General features: G+C 38.3%; 1 protein-coding gene across 2 annotated transcripts in view; it reads right to left on the minus strand.

The window, feature by feature from the left end:
• The window catches only part of NBAS (neuroblastoma amplified sequence), a 375829-nt gene extending 359330 nt beyond the window's left edge, over positions 1-16499 (minus strand). For both annotated transcript variants that reach the window (XR_003115238.1, XM_025353552.1), the window contains exons 1-6: positions 16345-16499; positions 13808-13862; positions 12017-12053; positions 9254-9331; positions 8858-8905; positions 6925-6968 (exon numbers count right to left, since the gene is read on the minus strand). Coding sequence is in view for 1 of the 2 variants with exons in the window: in XM_025353552.1 (XP_025209337.1) it covers positions 6925-6968; positions 8858-8905; positions 9254-9331; positions 12017-12053; positions 13808-13862; positions 16345-16461 (379 nt within the window). In the remaining variant the exon portion in view is untranslated. The remainder of the gene's footprint in view (positions 1-6924; positions 6969-8857; positions 8906-9253; positions 9332-12016; positions 12054-13807; positions 13863-16344) is intronic.
• Between the last annotated feature and the right edge of the window lie 2259 nt (positions 16500-18758).

Raw genomic sequence — 18758 nt, forward strand, 5'->3', positions numbered from 1 at the left:
AAAAAAAAAAAAAACTATGTCCAATACCTGCACTATATCCAAGAACCAAATTCTTTTAAATGCAAAACATTCATGAAGACAGAATATACGCTAGGCCATAAATCAAGCCTCAATAAATGAAAAAGGTTAAATGTTCTTGTTTATGTTCTCTGGCAACAACAGAATTAAATTAGATGTAATTAATAAAAAGATGCTTATATTAGAATAGGCCTAAATGTTTATATATGAAAAAAAGTTTAAATTCAGTCATCTAAATTTCCACCTTCCATCTTCAACAATGAGAGCAAATTAAATCCTGCATGCAGAAGAAAGGAACTAATAAGGGCAAAAATCAAGGTAAGGAAAAAAAGAAATCCACAAAATCCAAAATTTTTTTCTTGAAGAATACTAATAAATGGACAAAACTCTGGCCTGACTGATTTAAGAGAGAAATACCAAGTACAAATCTCAAAACCAATAGAGGGGATGTCAGTACAGATTCTACAGACAGAAGGGTACTAGGGAATATTATAAACATTAAGCAAATAATTTCTACAATTTAGGGAAAAATTCCACAAAAACTAAAATAAAAGTAAACAAAAATTTTTAAAAGCCTTATTAATCTATTTTAATTAAACTCAAAATTTTAAATTGATTAATCTAATTAAAAGACTGCTTACAAGAAAACTCCAAGTTTCACTGGTGAATTCCATCAAACATTTAAGGAAGAAATAATTCAATTCCACACAAACTGTTTCAGAAAATAAAAAAGGAAGGAACACTTGCCAACCCTTTTCAAACCAGCACTACTCCAATACCAAACCAGAACGACATTACAAAAGAGCAATCTAGATACCAATATCCTTCATGAACGCAGACGCAATAATTTGCTATGTTTTATACAATTATCTGCATAAATGCCTGATGATGATTTTCCCTTGCTGGTGGAATCAAATACAATATCTAGTTGCTTGCTGCTCAGAGATCAAGTTCATAAGCATTTCCTGGATTATCTGGATAGCTGGAAGACCATGTCCTAACACCTAAGTTGCTATCCAGTAGAAATGATCAAAAAAGATACTCTGGAAAATGCTTCTTAAACTTCAACCTAAAAATAACTCTTTTTTTAACAACCTATCTTTAAGTGAAGAAATCAGATTACAAAACACTTATTTTCATAGAACATATCTTCAGTGACAGGTACAAAAAAAATCTATGAAACAATAGATAATAAAATGTTGATAGTATTTATCTCTTGGTGTTGAGTTTATTTTTCTTTTCTACTTTTTGCTCATTTTAAGTTTCTAAAGTTTCTACGAAGAATGTGTATTATTTTTTCAATAGGAAAAAATTACTTTATCGAAACTTACAAAAAAGGGAAAACAGTTATCATACAATCTGAGGATCCTGAATCACAATTCTGGAACAAAATGCTTCATTTCAAAGTCTGGGTGTTTCAGTCAGGCCCAGTGGCTCACAGCTGTAAGCCCAGCACTCTGGGAGGCCGAGGCAGGTGTATCACTTGATGTTAGGAGTTCGAGACATGCCTAATCAACATGATGAACCCCCGGCTCTACTAAAAATACAAAAATTAGCTAGGCGTGGTAGCAGGCGCCTGTAATCCCAGCTACTCAGGAGGCTGAGGCAAGAGAATCACTTGAACCCCGGAAGTAGAGGTTGCAGTGAGCCTAGATCACACCACTGTACTCCAGCCTGGGTAACAGAGTCAGACTCTGTCTCAAAACAAAACAAAAAAAACCAAGTCTGGGTGTTTCAAATAGTCTATCCTTCCCAACCTTTTTCCTGTCAACACACACAGAGAAAATCGTATTTGTATGGCATCTAACAGTAAACTGATGAGGCTGCTGGAAGCCAGAGGCAACCAGTAGAGGCTCAGGCTGTCAGAGTGCCCATCCAGCCACAGAGGGCTGATGGGACCTCACCATACCTATAGTAGGCAAGTTGCTGCGTACAATTAGGAAACTCCCATTTATGGTATCTCAAAATCAAAAATATGAAAAAAATCTGTTGATTAACAGAGTACAACTCTTTTTAAAAACTCTAATTTCATGTGCTATTTTCAGGTCATTATTCAGGTAGAAAGAGAAAACTGAATTACTATTTATGGCCTAACAGAGCCAAAACAAGTTACAATCCACATTTAAAACATTCTCAAATGGCACATATTTTATAAAACAATAATTGAAAAATATCAAAGTAGAACCAAATAGCTCCTATTTCAGTTTGTAGACTCTGCAATATGTAGTTTCAAAAATGCATTAACAACAATCTGGCTCCTTTTCTCCAGGCACACACATGAGATATCATTTGGCATATGGGAGTTATTCCCATAAAGATGAGTCAGATAACAAGCAAATGATCATTACCTAACATTATGTGAAATGGAAAGAAGCCATTAATGCAGTATTAAGGTCATAAATTCACACACTCAGAAGCCATCAAAATAAAACATTAGCTCTCAAAGCATTATCTTCTTATCCTTGCTGCCACATTAACTGTACACACTAAAAACTCTGACAAATATTATAATTTGTATAAAATACAGAAGGGTAAAGCTTCCCATTTTCATGTTAATTTGTAGATTTCTTGGTTTACTTACTGGCTAGGAGCAGGTGTCTAATGTCAAAGCTCAAAAGAACCCTGTATATCTGAATCACTCCAACACTCTAAGCATGCTCCTCAGAAACCTATCCCAGGCCCCCCAAGCCCAGTGAAAGGCTGCACCAGAAAAAAAGGCATTTGAACACCCACCAAATTATTCTTCTGGGAACTCCTTGACCTTTACACGTTATTTAAGCAAGGCCTGGTCTACTCTAATAAGCACTGGTGAGGAAACTACAGAAGGTATATTCAAAAAGGGCTAGAGCCCCAAGCTTTACATATTCACACTTAAATACTACCTCCCCTTCTATTATTCCCAAAAGGGTTAGACAAACAGGTGTTCTTATCCACCATTATTGCTCTATTCATGCCATGTATACACATGTATACATAAGGAATAAAAAATACTAATGCCATGATAAGTATCCACAAATTTATATATGGATCATTATAATATGTATAGTATAGACAGTGTTATATATAATAAATATATATATACACTCTTGTGAATTTCTAAAGTTAAACAAGAAACAGGCAAACAAACTTTGTTGGTATATTCGTTCATCCATAAAAACCATTTGAATAGTTCCCAAGTGCTATTACTCACTTGATAGGGTCAAAAATTGTGTGCCTACAGTATGTCAGGCACCGTGCTAAGCACGAAAAAAAAAAAATGTATGTTGAGTAAGATATGAACCCTGCTGTCAAATAATTTACAAACTAACTGGGAATCCAACAAGTAAATCAACAATTACAAAAGGAAATCAGGCAAGGCGCAGTGACTCAAAGCCTGTAATCTCAGCACTTTGGGAGGCCGAGGATGGTGGATCACCTGAGGTCAGGAGTTCGAGACCAGCCTGGCCAACATAGTAAAACCCCATCTCTACTAAAAATACAAAAAATTGCCAGGTGTGATGGCACGCACCTGTAATCCCAGCAACTTCAGGAGGCTGAGGCAGGAGAATCATATGAACCCGGGAGGCAGAGGTTACAGTGAGCCGAGATCATACCACTGCACCCTAGCCTGCACGACAGAGCAAGACTTCGTCTCAAAAAATATATAAAAATTAAATAAATAAAAAAGGAAAGCAGACTAGGTAAGTGTTGTGATATAGGCACAAGCAACTAGTTGGGAAACATGAAGATGTACAAATGGTGGGAACAAATACAGGCAGAAGAGCTGATGCTTGATCTAAAACATACGAGACTAATTAATTCAATATAAAGGTAGGAGCTTCCGAGAAAAGGAACCATCTGTACGTGATGGCATGAAGACATGAAGAACACAATGGAGTTAGAAAATCGCACACTGTTTAGTGCTAGAACGTAAGACATATGGCAGGGAATTCTCACAGGATAGACAGGCTGATTGTGAAAAGTCTTTTATCGTAAATTAGAAAAACTGAACTGTATTCCAGTCAATAGCAAACAACTAACAGATTTCAGGCAGAATCATAGTAACAGTAATTATACAACAGCTTAACATCTCCTAAGTACTCATGGTGTGTCAGACACTGTGGCGAGAGTTTTACACTCATTAATTCATCTAATTTTCCCACAACTCAATTTCATAAAATTATGCCCATTTTACAGATAATGAAACTGGGGCTCAGAGAGGTAAAGTAACTTGCCCAAGGTTTCTAGAAATCTAGAAAGCAGTTAAGTCAGATGTGAATGGTTACCTGCTAGAATAGTGTTTTTTAAATGATCAATTTGTCAAGGAGTATGAAGTGTGGATTACTAAAGGGCATACAGAAGAAAACTTTGTCAGCAGACTGTTGTAAGACACCAAGCAAAAAATGTGAAGAGCCTGAACTAAGGCTGTGATGGTGAAAGTACACAAGTGGAATAAAAGAGCTATTTAAAAAGGCTGAGCACAGTGGCTCACGCCTGTAAGGTCAGCACTTCGGGAGGCCAAGGTGGGAGGATCACTTGAGCCCATGACTGCACCAGGCTGGGCAACATGGCAAACCCCTGTATCTATCAAAAATACAAAAAATTAGCTGGGCATGGTGACATGGACCTGTAGCCCCAGCCACCTGGGAAACTTAGATGGGAGGATCACCTGAGCCCAGGAGGTTGAGGCTGCAGTGAGCCATGATCGTGCCACTGAACTCCAGCCTGAGCGAAAGACTGAGACCCTGTCTCAAAAAGATAAATAAATAAATAAAATTACTATATAAATAATAAACAGGCTCCCAGGGCTTGGTAAAGTTAAGCTGAAAGTGATTCTTCTCCATCATGGCACTTAGTACAATTACAATGATTATCTGTTCTCTCTCTCTTAAAGGCTGGGCACAGTGGCTCACACCTATAATCCCAGCACGTTGGGAGGCTGAGGCAGGAGAACTGCTTGAGCCCAGGAGTTTGAGGCTAGCCTGGGCAACCAGGCAAGAACTTTGTCTCTACAAAAAAATTTAAAAATAATAAAAAGTTAGCCAGGTGTACTGGTGCGTGCCTGCGGTCTCAGCTACTCAGGAGGCTGAGGCAGGAAGATCGCTTCAGCCCACAAGGTCAGGCTGCAGTGAATCATGATCACACCACTGCCCTCCAGCCTGGCAAGAGAGTGAGGCCCTGTTGCCAGGCCCTATCTCAAAAAATAAAAAAAATTAAAAAAAATTAAAAATAACAGTATTTCCATGAGGGAGTGGAGGAATCTTCTGTATTACCATATTATAGTTCTGAAAACTACCAGTGCCTCCCACCTCCTTGCTCTCTATTGATGTCAAATATATATTTTATCCTAATACTGTTTTAAGATAAAATATTTATACTGCTTTATTTCTATTACACAAGAAAATCATATAAAGCCCTAAATACAGTGCCAGGCATACAGTAAGAACACTATAAATGTTTGCATATAAATGAACACAATGACCATGATTACCATCATTATACTTCCTACAACAATTACACTGTTAAACTAACACAAGATCAGACAGATGGAACTGCAGGTCCTGTAAATAAAACAAAGGTAATAGATGCATTTTCCTAAAACCACTCTCTTTCTCTCCCATAAGGTTCCTTCTACCTTTTCTTTTTTCTTTCTTTTTTGAGATGGAGTCTCACTCTGTTGCCGCCCAGGCTAGAGGGCAGTAGCGTGATCTTGGCTCACTGCAACCTCCTCCTCCTAAGTTCAAGCGATTCTCCTGCCTCAGCCTCCTGAGTAGCTGGGATTACAGGCACATACCACTATGCCTGGCTAATTTTTGTATTTTTAGTAGAGACAGGGTTTCACCATGTTGGTCTGGCTGGTCTCGAACTCCTGACCCTGTGATCCACCCACCTTGGCCTCCCAAAGTGCTGGGATTATAGGCATGAGCCACCACGCCCAGCTCCTTCTGCCTTTTCATACACTGCTCCTGCAGACCGAAATACTCCCTGTCTTCTTCTACCTTCTAGTCATTCTTTTTTTTTTTTTTTTTTTTTGAGGCAGAGTCTGACTCTGTTGCCCATGCTGGAGTCCAGTGGCTCAATCTCGGCTCACTGTCACCTCCATCTCCCAGGTTCAAGCGATTCTCTTGCCTTGGCCTCCCAGGTAGTTGGAATTACAGGCATGTGTCACCACACCTGGCTAATTTTTGTATTTTTAATAGAGACGGGGTTTCACCATGTCAGCCAAGCAGGTCTCAAACTCCTGACCACAAGTGATCCGCCCACCTCGGCCTCCCAAAGTGCTGGGATTACAGGTATGAGCCACTGTGCCCAGACTACTCATTCTTAAAGTTGCTTTCCAAAAGTCATTTTTCTTTCTCAGCCATCTCATCTGCCACCCCTGGTTGAGAAATCTCATGGGATTTAATTTTTCCTTAATTAGATTTGTCAAAGTCTGTAATTATATATTTGAGCATCTATATGCTTCATGAGATAAAAGACCAGGTCTTTTTGCTCACAATCATACCTCAAGCACCCAGCAAAACAGCACATACACATAAATTACAGTCAGTAAATTTTTGCTGAATATATTTTAAAAATGACCAAATCCTAGACTTTTTACTAGTCTGTTTCTAACTCTTGACTTACACCTATTTATTTCTGCATTTATTCCAAAATAAAAGGCTACAGACAGTTAAAAACACTTCATCCCAAAACTGGCTTAGACATTTTTTGGAACCCAGTTTCCAAATCTCACCAAAATGAACCATTTTAAAGCAAAATATTTAAGACAGTAAAAAAAAAAAAAAAGCAGTTATGTTGTTTAATTATTTTAATAGTCATGATAATCCTTAATAAACATTTAATATCTATCCTAACTTTTAAGAAACATTGTAAACCATTGCACACTTGAAATTTTCATTCTTTAAATATTTTGGAAACTCTTACCTTGACATTTCCCAATAATGGATGTAAAATCATCTTTTGCAGACCTGTAAAACATGCAAAATCAAGGCAAAAGTTTTCTCATAACATTGTATAGAACCATAAAATACCAGATACTGTGGACTAGATAGTCTCTATATACAATGCTCAATCATTTCTCCTCTCAGACATGGTTTTGTGGCTCAATTATGACCCTTTTGTCAGTGACAATATTTTCTTCCAACCTTCTTATTGCATCAGATACACAGCTACTTTGTATGGAGATATATACATGGAATATAGTGACACAGCCTAAGTGAATTTACCATGGTCTTTTCATACAACAGAGATGTCTGGTCCCCATCCCTAAAGGTTCTGAATCAAGAAATCTGGGATGGGGCCCAAGCAAAAATATTTTTTGGCTGGATACATCAATCCTAATTAAGAACCACTGGTCTGTATCATATTACAAAGTTTGATCACTTAGGGGAAAAAAGGCATATTTTAAGAAATCAAAGAGACTTAATACGTCACCATATTTAAATCAATAACCTGTTTTAAATCTGTGATCCTGAAATATATACCAAGTAGCATAATTATTATAAAATGTTTAAAAATGAAAACTGGTAAACCTTCTAGAAAATAATTTAATAACAATTATCCAAAACCTTCATGTCTGTAGCGTTTGACCTAACAATTCTATTTCTATAAAGTTATCCCCAGGAAATAATTACAGATACATATGAATATCAAAAAAACTGGTATGGTCTCATTTATAAAGGAGGAAAATAATATCCAGTATAAAGAGATTAAACTTCGCTATGTGTACTCAAGGAAATATGGAATTACTACAGTTGATCCTTGAACAACACAGGTTTCAACTGTGCAGGTCCATGTCTATGTGGATTTTCTTCTACCTCTACCACTCTGAGACAGCAAGACCACCTTCCCTTCTTCCTCCTCCTCCTCAGCCCACTCCATGTGAAGATGACAATAATGAAGACCTTTATAACGGTCCACTTCCACTTAATGAATAGTAAATATATTCCTCTTCCACATGATTTTCCTAATAACATTTCCTAAAGAATGAACTCATTTTTCTTAGTTGCTATGGATATTTCTTTCATAACTGATACATTGTTTAAAAATAAAACACCTGAAAAGTCCAGTTTAGAGATGTCTTTAGATGTGTATATAATACCACTGAATGTCTCAAGAGGACAGACAGCATAATTGGTCTCAAGTAATACGTAACCTTGGTCTTTTGAACACCCATATTCAATCTACAGTTTTGTACCAACAGAGCAAAACCAGCCCTTTTTTTTTTTTTTTTTTTTTTTTTTTTGAGATGGAGTCTCGCTCTGTCGCCAGGCTAGAGTGCAGTGGCACAATCTCTGCTCACTGCAACCAGTTCTCGGCTCACTGCCTCCCAGGTTCAAGCAATTCTCCTGCCTCAGCCTCCCGAATAGCTGGAACTACAGGTGCACGCCACCATGCCCAGTGAATTTTTGTAATTTTAGGAGAGTCAGGGTTTCACCATGTTGGCCAGGATTATCTCAATCTCTTGACCTTGTGATCCGCCCGCCGCAGCCTCCCAAAGTGCTGAACCATCCCTACTCTTTTACACCTTCCTGAGTGTCTGTTTAGCTGATGTAGCAGTAAATAGTCAAACAAAGTGATTTCCACAGTTTTGGAGGATAGGCCTCGTTTACCGAGAAAGTAAAATTTCTTAAGAGGCAACAGAATGATCTGGGGAAGGAGAAAGATAAGCATATAACTCTGAGAAAGCATCCTTAATTTTCCAACTGGCATAAGTTGGTGTTTGACACTCACAAAATTAAGTGAGTTAAAAATAAAATCCTTTTAAAGATACCCCCTATAAAAATCTTAGTTCCATTTACAGGGTAACAAACGTTTCTCAAAGGAAATCTTGAATATGAATATTATTAACAATTACCTGATTTCCACACACTGATCTTGAACAGCAGCCAAAAGCTTTCCATTGCTTTTATGGAGAAGAAAGAGGGGGAAGAAAATCTATTATCAATATCTGTAGCAGTTTTCAACACAGATGGAATTATTTAATAAGTTAAAAATCATTTCTAAATTTGTTCACATGCTTTAATTATCCATCTTTTGAACTTACAATTAGATGAGGATATAGGTACAAAAGCATACGAAATGATTTAATACAGCATGAATTAACATGTTTAAACAATACTAAATATTTGCAACAAAGAGATTTACATACAATAAAAAGACTGAAAGCCATGAGGATTCCAAAATTAACATCCATAATGAAATGTAAAAGCAAATCCAGATAGAAACACATATGAATTTTACACTTCCTTACCTTGCTAGTACCAAATGCCAGTTTATCTGTTTATTAATCAAGCGAACCAGTCCATCAGGGAGCAAAAAAGGTGCAGGGCTGAAATTACAACACATTAGTTAGCTTAAAATCTACTCATGAAAACCACATATAAGCAGACAAAGAGCACATATACTTACAGAGAGAGAGAGAGAGATTTTTTTTCCATTAGAATATAAAATTTGAATATTAGCAAATCCAAAACCAAAAGTTACTATTTGGTAGCTGAAATTTGACCATATATATTTCTCTATTTCCAAAAAACACAGTGGTGTGTTCAAAGGTATAGTTATGTACTTCCCAGGAAACAGACATCTAGCATACCAATGACAGAGCAGAGTACACTTACACCAACCCTTTCTGCTCTAACTGCCTAGGAACTCTGGCTCAACTGTAACAAAAACAAATTTTAGCACCGAGTTAAACTCACAAGAAAGAAAGATAAATTTCCAAGTACTAGAAATGAAAAGGTCACTGAAAGCTAGAATTGGGCACAGGGTAAAGAGAGAGACAAGGACTCAAAACAGGACTTAGCACGCAGGATAGGAAATGAGCCACTGAACCAAAGAGAGGACAGGAGTTGGAAGTGAGAATCCTGCAAAAGCAATGACTGCACCAGGTCACTGAAGGAACCAGAAACACTTCACCATAGGCCCAGGGAGACTACAGACTCTCTTCTTCCCTAGAACCACGAATCTGTGGAGGACCGGAATCAAATCTCCCATGAAAACGTGAAAGTCCAAGTCTGTACTATATGCAAGACCAGATTACAATTTCACTTTACTCACGTGACGGAAGAATCTGCAAGCGTAAGTTCAAAATAAAACCATTCACAAAAGACACGAAACTACCCACCATAAGTGAGTAAGCAGACACAGCAAATTAGAGGACTAATACCTGAAGAAATCAAGAAAACAGATGGAAAAGAAGAATAAAGAACATAATTCCATGAAAGAAAAATAGAAAAAAAATATATTATGGAAATCAGAAAAGACAAAATAGGATTTCAAAATGTTAGTGGCCAGGCGCGATGGTATATGCCTATAGTCTCAGCTACATGGGAGGCTGAGGCAGGAGGATTGCTTGAGCCCAGGAGTTTAAAGCTACAGTGTACCATGATCTTGCCTGTGAAGAGCCACTGTACTACAGCCTGACCAACACAATAAGACCCTCTCTTTAAAAAAAAAAAAAAAATATATATATATATATATATATATATATGTAGTACATTTATGCTCATTTTTTAAAACACAAAATAATATCAAAAGGCAGTTACAAAAATATAATGAAGATATGAAACATGTATGTGAATACTAACTATATGAGGATAATTTCCTCTGGAAGGGAAGGGAAAGGAAAAAGGTAAAGGACTTGAGATGTAACATTTTGCATAAAAAGAAAAAGAGCTAGTTGATACAGGTTTATTATATTGTCAATAATTCTCAGTATGTTTATATTTCATAATTAAAAGAAAAGAACTTTTTTTAAAAAATAAGAAAAAGGTACTTGAAACAAATATTGACCCCAGAACCTTTGGGTTTAATTACCATAAACTCAGGAGCACAAATGGAACAATAATCTTTTTGAAAGTAGCACATCATGAGACAGATTAATCACTTCATGGTGCATTTGCAACCTGTACAATGATCAACACAGCCAATTCAAGGACAAAGGCTTCTCAGGAGGAAGGGAGACAAAAAGATACCTTGTTTACTTATGACACCTGATCATAAGATTCTCACACAGAGGATAGAGCTTGTATCAGAGTTAACTTTTTGAGTCTTCCTTCTCAATAAATAACAAAAAGAATTATCAAGCAGTAACCTGAACAAGACAAGCTTAACATCTTATCCAAGGGTGTTCGGGACTAACAAGTTGTTGCCTGGAGAGGTCAGAAAACACAGCCCACCTCCCATACTCCTATCCTCTCCTTCCACTCTCTCTTCCTACTCATTGCTCTATCCTATCATAGCCCACACCCATAAAAAAGTGATAATTTTACAATTAAGTATAGAAATTGTAAATATGCATACATATACACATATATATACATATGTATGCACATACACACATACATAGAGTAAAAGCAGAAAGACATTGGAGCAAGTCCTAGAGAAGTGCCAAAGGTCTCTTCTACAGAACTATATTATCTCTGGAACTTTATGACAAGATATTCCCAGGGAAAAAGCAATCTATCTAAATAATTCTATAAAACAATTCCTACGCATGTATCTAAAAGCAGAATTATAACTTTTTTGTCATAATAATTATTTCTTTGTTCTTTCTAAAGCTGGAGATTAGCATCATGCCTGAAAATATACTTAGCACTCAAGGAATTAAAAAGTATACAAGAAATGAAACCTAAAGAACCTTCTCTGATACACAGCAGTTGAATATTAACCACAAGTGAGATGATGTGACAAGAACAAAAATGTTTTTTAAAAGGTATGCAAGCTACAGATGCTCCATATGGACATTCAAGACAAGCCTGAGAACAGTCATCAGAGGAAGCAGAAATTGTCATGAGACATTCTTAATAGCAACTAAGGGAACAAAAACTACCCTAAGTCTACTGAGATATCTTGTCGGATTATACTTAAATGTTTGAAATGTCTCATGCTGAGTTTGCCTGAATGTCAGCAACTTTCTCATGATCTAGAATTCATTTATGAAAACAAATCATATATAGAATAATATTGTTTATATTTGATGTTCACACTGTTTATCTGAAGAACCAAAACTCACCTGTACCAGATGTATTGGCGTAAAAATAATAAACGATCTGTAATTAAAAGAAATGGCAAAGCCAATTATAAATCAGTTGTTCTTCAAGAATCATTTTCAAATTAGATTTATAGATGACAAACCTAAAATATACTACAGAGTGAGTCATTAAAAAAAATAACACAACTCTTAAAATGAGAGACTAAATATAACCTAATATACATTATAACATTTACAGGGTCATATATTTATTAAATTCCAAGTTTCTGTGTTATTCAAAAGTTTCAGGTATTTCCTAACTGTTCAAGAAATAAAAGTGGTTTGAGATGTTAAATTTAATCTAAGAAGCTTTCATGAAACCATGGACTAGAAGTTATAATAATCACCCCTTAAAAAACAAAATATTTGTATAAAAATTAAAACAAGATACTATTTTACACTTCATAGCAAAGATTTTAAAAATAATAATACCTAAAATGGGAAAGCCCATGGAAAACAAAACCTCTAACACGCTATGAAAAGACAATGCTTTCTATCATCCTATTTTAAATGTAGATGTATGTGTGTACCTGTGTATGCAGTTAGGTATACATCAATGGAAAAAGATCTAAAGAATAACAGATTCTCTCTAGGTAGTAAGACAAGGACAAATTTTTTTCTAATTTGTAGTTATCTATAGTGTCTATATTTTCTACAATGAATTTTTATTATTTGTATGCATTTTCTAAATTCTCAAAATTTAAAGCATTTGTCATTATGAAAACTGAATATGCTAGTGTTTCTTGTATCAGAAGATAAAATTAACTATAATTAACTATAATTTTATCAGAAGATAAAAGTATAATCATAAGATTATAGTTAATTTCAAGTACTTCTGTGAAAATGAATTTTCTCTTTATAACGAACTTAAATTCACTGGTATAAAAGGATGGACTTTGGAGCCGGAAAGACGTGCAGTCAAATTCCAAATGAATGACCTTGGGCAAGTTTTCTTATCTAAAAACGTAAAGGAGTAACGGCACCTACCTTTTCTAGTCTGATAAAAGGACTCTGTCAATTAATATGGTAAACCTGTCATGGCACCAGCTCAGTAAACCTAGTGCTCAACCCTTTCTCAGACTCTTGTTAGTTCATACGTAAAATTTGTCAGGAGTTAAATGAATACCCTGGCTTACCAAATGTGTAATTTGAGTATCTCCGACCAGATGTATCTGAAACATCACATAAACCCCTTAAAATAGTCTCTCAGGGCATTTTCACCTTCAACATCCACAGACTTTCTGAGACTCATACTGGCTTTGACCTTCATTCCTTCTAGTACAGCGGTCCCCAACCTTTTTGGCACCAGGGACTGGTTTTGTGGAAGACAATTTTTCCACGCACCCTAGATCCCTCACGCGTGCAGTTCACAATAGGGTTCGCACGTCCGTGATAATCTAATGCTGCCGCTTATCTGACAGGAAGTGGAGCTCAGGTGGTAATGCTCACTCACCCATCGCTCACCTCCTGCTGTGCAGCCTGGTTCCTAACAGACCACAGACTGGTACCAGTCCACGGCCCAGGAACTGGGGACACCTGTTCTAGAATACACCCATAATGGTTAAACCAAGGCTATATACTTTAAGCTGCATTAAAAACATGCATGTGTAAATATACAAATGTATACATATACATACATATGTGTGTATATATAAATATATACAATTAAACTCAGATAACACGTCACTTTTATTAGGATCCACATCAGAAGTCTAAAGAACACATTTTAACTGTTAACCATATCATTACTGTAGAGAAATAAGCTATATTTACCTCGAATTGCTTTTGTGATGATAAAGGATGCACCATGTTTTCGGTTGCCTCTAGGCTGGAATTTAAAACAAAGCCCTTACATTTGAATCCTCTAGTATTAGACTAGTATTACTTACACAATGTAAACTTATTTTTATTTACTAATATTCCGAGTTTTGGGCACAGGGAAGCAGTGTCTTAAAACTACTTAAAGACTGAATGTGCAGGTGCAGTGGCTTACGCTTGTAATCCCAGCACTTTGGGACGCCAAGGTGGGCCAACTGCTTGAGCCCAGGAACTCCAGACCAGCCTGAGCAACATGGCAAAACCTCGTCTCTACAAAAAATACAAAAATTAGCCAGGCATGGCAGTGCGTGCCTATAGTCCCAGCTACTTGGGAAGCTGAGGTGACCCAGGAGGTTGAAGCTACAGTGAGCCCTGATCATGTCACTGCACTCCAGCCTGGGTGACAAAGTGAGACCCTGTCTCAAGAAAGAAAAAAAAAAAGGTAGACTCAGGATGGGGGACAATAGGAGTAAAGGGAGCATAGCAGAGCTACAGGCACATGTCAGGACTAACCTTGCAGGTAAGAACAAAGATTGAAGCTGGAAACTGTTTCCAAATCAAATACCAATCCAAAGACAAGAGAAGTCAAGGCCAAAGACCATACTGGTTGCCAGTTCAGCACACTCTATTGAAGCTGTAAGTTTTGCTCACAGGAAAAGTGATCATATCTCCAAGGCAAATTCATTGACTATCTGTTGTATATCCATACAGACAATGCTACTAACAAAACATATACCAATACTTAATTGCTATATTAAATAATTCCAGTCCATAAGTATAAACTGAACACACTGTGGGTAGGTTCATGACACTAGGCACTGTATAAGGTGCACTAAAGTGCTGTCAAGAAAAGCACAATGGACACACAATAAGTGTAGACAGATTTTTTAAAAAACACAGAAAAGTTATTTCACTCAACAAACAAGAATTGATGGTGGGATTCATGCAAGACACAATTTGGCCCTGGGGAGAGATATAAAGATGAATCAGATGTAGCTGCCCTCCAAGAGCTTATAGTTCAACAGCTGAAATCAATAGAATGCAGAAATCGATAGAATGCAGAAATCAATAGAATACAGAAATCAATAGAACTCCCCCACTCCCAACACACGAACACAAAACAAAGTGCTAAGGGTTTCAAAGTAAGTTAATTCTGTGGTTACTTTCTTGGAATCAATTTATGCTAAGCATTCTGAAACATTACTGCAATTAACCAGTAAGTGTTAAGGAGTGAAAACTTATCTAACCAGCTGCCGCAGCAACAGCTTCCTAGCTGCATAACCCAAAAAATATTCACATTAAGACAAACTAAGCACTTGAAATTAAATAGCAAAACATGCAAATCTCTACCCGTTCTACAAAATACATCATTCAAAATAAGCACAAACTGCAGTGGGAAGGAGGCTACAGGGGAAAAAAATACAAACTTTAGGCTGAAAAAGAGAAACACTCATAAAAAAAAAATGTAAGATAACTCATATGGGCTGGACTACATAATCTTTAATAAAGGTTCTTTTCGATCTGGCTGCTTCCTCTGGGTCCAAAACAGTAACTGGCATGTGTTAAGCACTCAATAAATATCTATTAAATAAACATGGATCCGTGGTTCCTACTCTTCACCACAGACCCGGGAGCCCCTCACTACCAAATGACTGATAATCCCAAGATCCAGTCTATAAATTATCAACCTCTATAACCCTTCTCTAGCGGAGATCCCAATCCCAGTCAGCAGTTCTTTACCCTTCACTTCCGTGGCATTTTGCTCACATCGCTAACCATAGCGCATAAAACGCTAGATTATGAATAACGTTTACAGGCCCTCTAGAGGAGAAGCTCCACGAAAGCATATTTATCTCTGTATCCTCAGCACCTAGCACAGCATCTGGAACACCGAGATGGACGAACGGACACGCACACCCTTATTAAATGCTCTTTTATTGATACACACAAGAACTGGCGCGATCCAGCCCCAGGTAGCCGTAAAGGCTCAGATTCCGCACTCTGCAGCAGCCTGCCAGATGCTGAAGACTGTAAGGTCCTGGAAAATTCTCACACCGTTAAGCGTCCGCCCGTACTAGCCCTAGCCAGACTGCGAGAAGGGACCACCGAGAGTCCAGGTAGGAGAAAGGACCCTTTAGTCCAGCGCTGTGCCTTCCCCTCCGAATACAGAGAGTGAAACTAACAATCTGCACCCCTCCGAAAACAGAGAGAAACTAACAACCAGAGTGGGATCCTACGCTCCGCAGAACACGAAGTTCCAGCCCCCAAAAACCGAATTCTGAGCCCAGGAGGAATCTCAGGGACCACGACCCCACCCCGCCTTAGGAGCCCCAGACCCCCGGTAGCCCAAGGTGCCGTTGCCAGGGCGACCACACAAGCCATCAGGCCCCCCGCCCACCCGGCTTCACTCCCCTACGTGGCTCCTGCTACGTGGCTCTGCCCACGAAGCGGCCGCGTCAAGTTGGCTGCTGCTGTAGACGGGCCTGGTTCACCTGTACTTCAGTCTCCGGTGGCCACTCGGTGTTGACCAACAAGTCATAGAGAATCGTCTCCTCCTCACCCTCTGCAGCGCCTGGACTCAAAGCCGGCCCTGACTCGGGGGCCGCCATGTTCACCCGGGACTCAAGCAGTGGAGGAGTGCCTCTACGGAATCCCTCACAGGACAAGCTTCCCTAGCCGCGGCCGCTTTTGATTCACGGGGAAGGGAGTGGAGTGAACTGACCCTGACCGCGGCAAGGAAATGCTAGGTTAACCCTTTTATGAGTAGGAAGGACAGGGACTATTGCTTGTCTTGGGAACGACTTGTGTCCCGGTCCTGGTGCGTTCCTTGTTAATTAATCTACGTGAGATCAGCCAAGTCACTGAGCCTGTCTTATCAAGTCAGTTTCTATAAAACAGAAACGGTAAAGGTACCCCACTGAAATGCTAATGTTCATTTGTGTATTCTTTGCCAAGCACGTAGAGAGAGTTCAAACAGTGGTTTTAAAATAAGCCACCAAAGTTATCCAATGCAGGGGATCAAGCCAATGAAAGGTAACAGAGGAAGGATGCTACAGGCGCTCAGAAAAGGCAATGAAGGCCAGAGTCTGCAGGGATTTCCTGGAGGACGTGGAGCTTGTCCCTAGGTCTTTAACAACTGGCAGAATGTTAATCCACTGGAGAAGCATTTCAAGTAGGGGAAAATGGGATGAGCAGAGACAGAGGCAAAAGTACAGGGTTGAAAGAACTCTTTCAACGTGTCGCGAGTGAGCGACGACTTTCTGGGTGTGGGAGTAAAAGAATTTACCAAGACAGTAGTAGATAAAAAAAGACAGATTAAAGAAAGTATGAAAGTTCGTTGCCAGGGAACAGCGGGCAGAATCAGCAGAGGAGGAGCTCATTGCTAGGAAACAAAGGCTTGTTGAGAATTTTATAGACTGGAACTTGGAGTGATTGATAACACCAAGTTAGCAGGGAGTTAACTTGCTTTTTTTTCCTTTTTTTTTTTTTTTTTTTTGTCAACCGAAGTGTTTGATAAATAGAGGCGTTTGAAGGTAAGCAGGAAGTTTGTGAGTTAAGTACGTTATCTGGTTAGAAGAGCCATGTCTTGGGCCATAAAGAAAAGTAGACCTATGGCTTATTTGTTTCTTCCTTTTGTTTATATGTTTTGGACCATGAAGAAAGGCAGATGTATAGCTTATGCTTACTTGCCTTATCTCTTTGTTTTTTCCTGCTCCCACAACCTGCCTTTTTTTTTTTTTTTTCTTTTCCTAATTAGTACTCAACAAGACAGGTGAATAGAACCCAAGTTGAGAAAGGGTGTAGGGGCAATAAAGTTTAAATAATAGGTTGAGAACCTGCATGGAGGGAGCGAAAAGGTCAACCCCATTTGTTCATTCATTCATTCATTCCACAAATACCTCTTTGTGGACAGTTATAAGCAGAGCCTATTGTAACATGAATGAATATATACTGTACAAAGTATTACACTGTTTCACATCAAAAGAAACAAATATTGAATATCCCTTGAGATAATTATATTTCATAATATCCATCAAGATGCATTAGGCCGTGATGCAATTAAAAGCCTCTGCTGGGAAGCCTCTAACCAGCTCCCATTTCTCTCAAAGTTTAATGACCTCAAAGCCCTACATCATCTGCCTGCTCCCCTAAATCTCAGAGCTCATTTCCTGCTCCCCCTACTACCTTCAACCACACTGGCTCTAATTCTGAACACACCAGACACATATCAACTTTAGGAGTTCTGCAAAGCCTGTCCTCTCCGCTTGGAAGGCTTTCTACCAGATGTTTACCCAGTTCCTGCCTTATCTCCTTCAAGTTTTTGCAAAAATGTCATCTTCTCTCTGAAGCCTACCTTGACTGCTCATTTTTAAATTTTGCAATGACCTTTCTCCAACTCCAGCTTTCCAGAGCTGCTCAATTATTTGTTCCATTACACTTCTCATCATTTAAACTGCTATACAATGTATTTGCTTATTATCTGTCTCCATTCACTAAAAGGTAAGCCATGCCAGGTGCTCTATGTATATACATACAAATGCTATGTCCATCCCTGCTATATCCCCAGAATTTATAACAGTGCCTGGCATAGAGCAGAGGACAAAATATATATTATTTGTTGAATAAATGACAGACTTCCCAGAAAACCTCTTTTACACATTGTCTCCCCATAGTATTTCTCTGCACAGCAGCTGTGCCTTTCAATCAAACCCCTCATTGTGAACACCAGACATGTCTTCTCCCTACCCCTCAAGGCTGACAAATTATACACCTCCAGGGAGCCCTGCCCACATTGCATGCGGTAGAACATGAAGAGGTAGGAACACCATGCATGTGATGTGAGGGCTGGTTGCGGGAGTCCTCCAGTACGTCAGTACAACCCCTACCTATTTCTCCACACCAAGTT

This window comes from Theropithecus gelada, chromosome 13 (genome assembly GCF_003255815.1).
Source record: "Theropithecus gelada isolate Dixy chromosome 13, Tgel_1.0, whole genome shotgun sequence".
Taxonomy (NCBI): domain Eukaryota; kingdom Metazoa; phylum Chordata; class Mammalia; order Primates; family Cercopithecidae; genus Theropithecus; species Theropithecus gelada.